This window comes from Microplitis demolitor, chromosome 1 (genome assembly GCF_026212275.2).
Source record: "Microplitis demolitor isolate Queensland-Clemson2020A chromosome 1, iyMicDemo2.1a, whole genome shotgun sequence".
In the NCBI taxonomy this organism is placed as follows: Eukaryota; Metazoa; Arthropoda; class Insecta; order Hymenoptera; family Braconidae; genus Microplitis; species Microplitis demolitor.
Window position 1 is genome coordinate 24034792 of NC_068545.1, and position 8153 is coordinate 24042944.

Genomic DNA, 8153 nt, shown 5'->3' on the forward strand with positions numbered 1-8153 from the left:
GTGTGAATGTAGCAGACATCAGACAAATTTAAAATTACTTGTTGATGGTAAAGTATCAACTGTTGACTTTTGTGTTACTACGCAATATGCTGCGCATCTGATCTGATGTTTGTAGAAGATTTTTTGCGTTTCATGTCTTTTTTTATTCCAAGATAATCATAATAAAATAAAAAATACTGGAGGATACATCACCCGAAGACGTCAGGTAACTTCAAGAAACGAGCTGTAGTTTATCGAGTTTACATATACGGAAATATACACACGCAATAGTTGGACTTTTATAATTTAATTGTCATTTTTATGTAATGATAATGACAGTGACATAGAAAATTTATGACAGCAGGATGATCTGTGTGACGTTATTTGAGCTGATAAACTTTTAAAATTCGCTGTCATTGATAATGAAAGTGGTTACTATTAACGGATGACATTGTTGTCTGACTTTTGTTATTATTGTTGTTTGTAACTGTAAGTAGCGATATAAAAAAAATTTCTAAATACTTTTGAGGAGAAATTTCACAATCAGTGAGATCACCGTCAAGGTGAACGAACAAGAAAACTGTGTTCATTAATGGAGTAATAACAGTAATAATTTTTTAACAATAAAACAGAGACTGATGAAAAGAGAGTGAAATATTTAAAAAAAATTTTAAAGACAGTTCAAATTTTCTGGTCAACTCGTTTTTTTAAATTTTAAATGCGATGGAGGATTACAAGTTTTTATTTAAAGTTGTACTCGTTGGTAATGCTGGTGTTGGAAAAACTTGTCTAGTTCGTCGATTTACTCAGGTAATTTTATTATTTCAACTTCATTTCCGCTGATAATTTTTCTGCGCGCCATTAGTAAAATTACCTTCTATTTTTTTAAAATTTTGTATTCATTTTTTCAGGGTTTGTTCCCACCAGGACAAGGTGCTACTATTGGAGTAGATTTCATGATAAAGACTGTGGAAGTAGAGAATGAGAAAGTTAAGGTAAGTCAACCTTGATTCCGTTGATAAATTATATTTATATAAGTAATCAAATGCTTGATTCGTTGAAAAAAATTCACGGTACGAAGATAATATCAAATAATTTATTTAATTGAACTGTTTCAGTTACAAATTTGGGATACTGCAGGCCAAGAACGATTCAGATCTATAACCCAGAGCTATTATAGATCAGCTCATGCTCTTATTCTAGTGTACGATATTTCTTGTCAACCGACATTCGATTGTCTGCCTGACTGGCTAAGAGAAATTGAAGAGTACGCAAGCAATAAAGTACTGAGGATACTTGTTGGTATGTAGTCCTGGATGTTTCGTTGCAAAAATTAATTTTCATAACTGGAATTTCAAGTTTTAAATAAAATTGAATTTAAATCTTATTATTTTCCATAGGCAATAAAATTGATCGTGAAGACAGAGAAATTCCTACTCATGTAGGCGAAGATTTTGCTCAAAGACACGGGATGTATTTTTTGGAGACTTCTGCTAAAGAGGCTGAGAATGTTGAAAGATTATTTATGGAAATAGCGGCTGAGCTTATGGAGGTAAAGTTTTAATTGTAAATTTTGATATTAATTAATTGGATATTTTAATACTAATAATTTTAAAATTAATATTTCTGTGCTTCTGTTGTTATCACAGCAAGCTCGAAGTAAAGAATTACCGAGATACGAGACGAACGCAACTTCAATTAACGGAAAAACAACGTCAATTGGTGACAACGGTAGCTGTACGTGTAGTAGATTTTCTTAATTACTAAAGAAAATAATAAATTTTAAATTAAAACGAAGGGTAAGAATTTATTTTTCATTCCATAAATATTGGAGACTTTTATTCTTCAATGTATTTACAAAAATAACGACTCTTCGATTAATTTGACCAACAAATTACAATACAAGTGATATTATTTTCAAGCTCAATAGTCATTTTTTCATGTCTAGAATTTTTTAGCCAACAGTAAGATAAATATTTGTGGAGGTCGTAGTTTTGTGTGAATTAGCAAAAAAAAAAATGAAATATAATTAGTTTTTTATATTGACCAGACCATACATTTACCTCCTTGAGACCAGTGAACTCCATCGAGATTAAAAATAATTTATTTTATTTAAATTTTGACAGCGACTGTCTTGAAAATAACGCCTGCGATATCTTGTATTTCTGAATTGTCTACTTCCGTTTGCGTTTTGGCAAGCGCTGAATCTAGATAACGAGTATCTAGTTTTTAATTTACGGTCAATATCGATACTCATTTTATTATTTTTTGAATTTTCAGTTAAATATTCATTATTATTGTCCCAATTATTGCGCATGCTTAATTAATTAATTATGTTAAGAGCCATTCTCAGTGCCTCCACTTATTAAAAATATTGAATTACTTTCAACTGTCATAGCCGTATTAAAATATAATTAATTAATTTCAAAAAGAAGTTAAAGCATTTATTGAAAGAAGGAAAATTTCGCCAAGGTATAGATTAAAAAAAAATAATTTATATTGTAACCGCGTTGTTTTTTTTTTCAATTAATATTATGACTGTTTTTTAATTAATTAAATTTTTGATATGGTTACAACACTTCAAGGTCATTAAATATTTATAAAAAGTGGGAGTTATTATCTGAGAATTACCTTAATTATATAAGTTGATTGCTTAAAAAATATTTGTTTACGATAAGCGATCGGTTTGATGGTTAAATTTATCGATTGCTTTTAAAATAAATTTTATTTAAAAAAAAAAAATTAAATATTATTTGGGACTGTAGTAATTATTGAAGTATTTATTTTTAGTGAACAAATGAATTATCGCTTCATAAAATATATATAATAAATAATAATTTGTTATGTTTAAAGCGTTTATCGTTGTTTTTATCAGGTATGAGGCAGTATTTATGTTGAATTGTACAATTACTGTAAGATAATTTATATTTCCCATTTTTATTTTGTTAATATATTTAAAAAAAATAATAATAATATAAATATTATGTACTACGATACTCTAGTCCTGACGCGATATTTTTTGTTGACACTAATTAATTTTTATTAATTATTTAAATTAAAAATCTAACGTGTGCGCGTATCACAGCTGGTGCTGCTTCGTCCATCAACTTATTACAATTATTATTATTATTTATTAATTAATTATAATAGTTAATGCAAAATAATTGTTCGCGCTTAGCTAAATTATTTTATACATAATAAAAATAATTGATAAATAAAAATGCCTTGGTGTTGTAAAGTTAAATTAGTGATTATAATTAATTATTTTATAACTAAACAATTTAAATATTAAGTGCATTTATTATACCGGTGTATTTATTTATGACAAATTATTCAAATCGAAGTAATTGGTGCTAGGTTCAAATTATAATTATAAAGGTTTTAAAATTTCAAATAAATAATAATAATTATTTATCTTAAACATATCAAAATAAATTCACTGAATACTCAAAAATTTATAATACGAAATGACGTTTTTTACTGACTTATTTATTCATCATAAATTTCATGAACGTAATTAATCATTTATTAAATTTTTACGATTAATAAAAACGAAATAAGAAATTTCTGGGTCTTAAATTTAAAATATTATTTCACTTGCACTTGATTAGTTACTTGAAAAAAAAAAAATTTTTTAATTCTACACGCAATATTTTTATTTGAATACGATTAAAAATAATAAAATATTATTTATGTATTATTAAATTCATGTCATACTCTGTTATGTTTTTAATATTAAGTAGAAAAGTTTGGTAACAATGAAAAAAGAAATAATAATAATAATACAATAATTAATAAATGTAAATGTTTTACTTGTTCAATTCCCTGACGATTTTTTTTAAATAATTAAGTTTTGTCACTTAGGTTTATTTAAATTCTGTATTCTTCTTCGTAGCCTAAAAAATCAGTAGATTAATTGATTAATTTATTTGATTAATTAATTATTGTGATCAAAAGTCTGTATTTACGTTGATAGTGATAAGCTTTCTGAAGAAGTATGTTCAGTGCAATTAGTCACATCACAAGATCCATAAGAAGCTTCTTTGCGACTGTCAGTACTTGTCATCGTGACGGTCCGAGAGCCTTTTGAAAAAAAGTGCCTGTACCTCGAGCAAACTGGGCAGTCATCCAAGTCATGAAATTGTCGTACGGAAGTGCACTCGTAGATTGAATTTTTACAAGGATAAGAATTTGTTTGTTTAACACTTGGTGTTGATTTTTGGTAGCACTGACTCACATGAGATTGACTCCGTGAGTCTGATGGACATGGCACCAGAGTTTCATTCATTCCCAATCGGACTTGATGCCTACATGCGCATCTAAAAATAAAAATTATTCAGCATTAATTTAATTATTTAATTCGATTAAATAATTTGAAAATTTGAATTATTGATGTGCTCTTACAGTCGCGGAGGAGATTTTATTCGTCCTTGTGTATGACAGACTTTTTTTTGTCTGATAATACCTTCAGTAGGAGGTTTTCGATGAATGCATGGCCGTCCCTAATAAATAAAATATTCGTAACCAAATTTAAAATTTTATATTTTTAAAAACTCATAATATTACTTTTGAGTTTATTAATTTTGGATTAATAATACGATTTCTCGCGACATCTACTTGACATAATTCCATTTCCTCTATCACCGTACGAGTAGATACCTCTATTTTTGGTGCTAGAATCCCCTGGATTAAAATGTCACATAAAATTACATATTTTAGTATAATAAATGAATATATTTATTAATTTAAACGTTACCGGAAAGTATTTCGTCGGTTCCATCAACAAATCTACATCAACTCCGGATACCAGTCCTCTGTAACAAGGAGCCGGGTACAAAAGATCTACTAAATTTGTCTCAAAAGTCGCCAAAATAACTTTTCTACCATCTGCCGAAGGACACTGTACCAATTCAGCATAGAAATATTCATTTTCTAGACAACACTCTAGCTCCGTTAATGTCCCAATCCCAGTGAAAATTTTTTTGAACAAAAATTTATCGCTAATCACCAACGGAAACGCCGGTGTTACTTTTTGGGATTCAATATGAGAGTTTAAACAATTAATCTGCAATGTCACTGTACCGTTTGGACACAACCAAACACCTGGACAATTTATCTACAATTTAATAAAATAATTTTAAATACTGCCATTGAACTCATAAATTTAAATTTGTAAATTTAAAATTTAATTACTCACGATATGAAGATCAAAGTAAATTTTAACACAAAATCCTTTACTTGCCATTTTAATTTATTTGTTCTTTCTTATCAATTTATTCATTTATTCTAATTCATGTTGACAATTATTTGAATTTATTTTTCTTCATTTTAATAAAAAAATTATTGCGTATTTAATTACAAATTTAATTTTTAAATTAATTTGATTGCTGGACGAATAAGTATATATAATTAAATAACCTCAACTGACACTCTTAAAGTGTCAGAAATTTTTATCTTGACCTTACTTAAAAAAAAAAATAAATAAATAAATAATTTACTTTTTAATTATTTAATTATCATTATATTATAAGGTATACAGTAAATCATATGAAATTAATTATCGTATTAGCAGTACAAAATTATTATTGAGAAAAAAATAATTTAACAAAATTATAAACAAAAGATTTTTGAATATGATGACATAATTTACTAGTAATAATTTTTTTTCACGTAGTAACCAATATCCTGAAAAAATATAAAAAATAACAATTAAGTTATCACTTTAAAAAATTGACTAATAATGGAATACTTACGATTACTTTATTTCTAATCCTTTCTATAAATACGGAATTTAATCAGAATTGTTTGAGCGGGTCCAATCCACTCTCTGTAGCGACCATGAAGAATAGATAACAGGCGACCGAACGTAATGTTAAATCAGTGTCCATACATTGGTGTAACTATTTTTCAGCACTAGGCGGCGCTATCTATTCTTCATGTGCAGGGTGTTGAATTTTCAGCCAAGGCTTGGTATCAAGCACACTCGATCAAACCGTTGGCCAACGTATGGCGGTTAATTGTGTGCCATTTTTATAAGCAAAAAGACGACTGCGAATGATTCACCATGCACGAGCCAGTATAGTTACACTATGAAAAATTTCAAACAAATTTTACTATGGGTGCATAGTCACACCGAACTATAAGAAAACTGGTACAAAATTTACAAGTGTCCCATAGTAAACGTGTGCGCAGACTACACGATTGTGGCCTATGCGCATACGTTTACTATGGGACACTTGTAAATTTTGTACCAGTTTTCTTATATCCCGGTGTTACTATGCGCCCACAGTAAAATTTATTAGGAATTTTTGACAGTGTAGCTATTTATTGGCCAATCATTGCTAACCAGACATCAGCCGATCTATAGAAAAATTTTGAAGCTCGGCGACTTTGTATGGTTGTAAGAGCAGCTATAGAAACTTGAATAAAATACATATAAGCTTATAATTTTTGATTATATATATTTATAACTTTATCCATGCACAGTAATTTGAATAAACCAGCAATAAAATATGGGACAATGATAATAAACATGGTTTTTCCAAAATATTCAAATAGTATAAATACGAAAAAAATTAATTTTTCATTTCAGCTAACATACAAGTCGCTGATGACGTATATTGATGATACAAATATTAATGCACCTATTCACAAAAAATAGACAAATCTAGCTGATTTTTAGCTACTTTTAGCCAGATTTAGACCATTATTACAATTTTAAGGGTCTCAGTGTAACTATTTACAAAAAATAGACAAAAATAGCTGATTTTTAGCTACTTTTAGCCAGCTTTAGACCATTATTAGAATTTTGAGGGTCTCAATGTACCTATTCACAAAAAATAGACAAATCTGGCTGATTTTTAGTTTTTTTTTAGACAAATTCAGACAAATTCAGACCAATTATAGACTTTTGATGGCTCAAATGTACCTATTGATAAAAAAAAGTTAAAAATAGTTCATTTTTAATTACATTTCAGACAAATTCAGACATATTCAGACCAATTATAGACTTTTGATAGATCAAATGTACGTATTGATAAAAAAAAGTTAAAAATAGTTCATTTTTAATTACTTTTCAGACAAATTCAAACCAATTTAGACCAATTATAGACTTTTGATGGCTCAAATGTACCTATTGATAAAAAAAAGTTAAAAATAGTCTATTTTTAGTTACTTTTCAGACAAGTTAGTTACTTTTAGGTTTTAAATTTTTCTTAAACTAACTAATGATTTTAAAAAATAACCCAAATTTTTATTCATTATAAAATTTATATTTTTTGCATCTGCTCATTCTAAATAATTTTAATTTAATTATAAAATTTTTCAGCTCTAGTACTTTTTTAGTGCGGATGCCGGTCACCATGCGACGCCACATTTTTTGGAAAAAAGTGGGGGGCACCCTTGGAGAATGGCCTTAATTATAGTGTAATAAATTCATGTGTATGTATGTATATATAAAAATTTAGGTATATAAAAAAAAAAATATCCCGATTAATAAAATGTCTAATTTTTTATGCGCGAAAAATTTCAAATGAATATTCATCCAGTTTTGAAAGTGGCCCCTGTTGATTTGCGAAAATTATTATTATCAACTTGACGAATTCTCATTTCAATTTTAACGACATCGCTCTGCTTCAAAGGAAAATAAAGTCTCGGATCCTTTGATCGCGGTACCAGTGGCTCTGAAAACCACCCGTATCTATAAATTAAACATCAAACTCTCATATAATTCAAATTTATCATTTTATGTAAATGAGACTCACTCCATATTTGCGGTCGGGGGTTTGTATGGATAAATATCTTTCGGAACCATCTCCGTACGTCTTTCTATTAATTTAATAAATTTTTCTTCAACTTTCCCGATCCCCGAGTCAAATTTCGAGTAAAATTTACCAGTAATCGGTTTTTCTTTAATCACCGGAACGAAAGTCTCTACGATTTTGATATTTCTATTGTCCTTATTGAATTTTTCCGTGTAAAAATTTAATTTATTGTAATCCATAATTATTTGAAACTTTGTTGGCTAAAGATTCTTCAATTGTTTGCTAAATTTGTATGATACTGAAAGTAGCAGACATCAGACAATTTTGTAATTTTTGTAAACATCACTTGCAAGTAATAGTATATTATACATCAAGGGAGGAAAGTAGAAGCATTCAGCTTCTAGAATTGCA

General features: G+C 28.2%; 3 protein-coding genes across 3 annotated transcripts; 1 reads left to right on the forward strand and 2 right to left on the reverse strand.

Annotated features, from left to right (window-relative positions):
• Positions 1–95: 95 nt before the first annotated feature.
• LOC103577911 (ras-related protein Rab-30) lies at positions 96–2663 on the forward strand. Its single transcript, XM_008558785.2, has 5 exons — positions 96–789; positions 891–974; positions 1098–1281; positions 1380–1531; positions 1629–2663. The coding sequence occupies exons 1-5, from the start codon at positions 703–705 to the stop codon at positions 1737–1739; spliced, it is 618 nt and encodes a 205-aa protein (XP_008557007.1). The 5' UTR covers positions 96–702; the 3' UTR covers positions 1740–2663.
• An 80-nt stretch (positions 2664–2743) lies between these two features.
• Positions 2744–6155, reverse strand: LOC103577912 (uncharacterized). Its single transcript, XM_008558786.2, has 7 exons — positions 5733–6155; positions 5177–5664; positions 4736–5095; positions 4546–4662; positions 4384–4481; positions 3948–4298; positions 2744–3875 (listed from the first exon to the last, which is right to left on the reverse strand). The coding sequence occupies exons 2-7, from the start codon at positions 5222–5224 to the stop codon at positions 3836–3838; spliced, it is 1014 nt and encodes a 337-aa protein (XP_008557008.1). The 5' UTR covers positions 5225–5664; positions 5733–6155; the 3' UTR covers positions 2744–3835.
• Positions 6156–7518: 1363 nt separating this feature from the next.
• LOC103577959 (uncharacterized) lies at positions 7519–8025 on the reverse strand. The gene is made up of 2 exons (XM_008558874.2): positions 7743–8025; positions 7519–7678 (listed from the first exon to the last, which is right to left on the reverse strand). The coding sequence occupies exons 1-2, from the start codon at positions 7979–7981 to the stop codon at positions 7519–7521; spliced, it is 399 nt and encodes a 132-aa protein (XP_008557096.1). The 5' UTR covers positions 7982–8025.
• Positions 8026–8153: the final 128 nt, after the last annotated feature.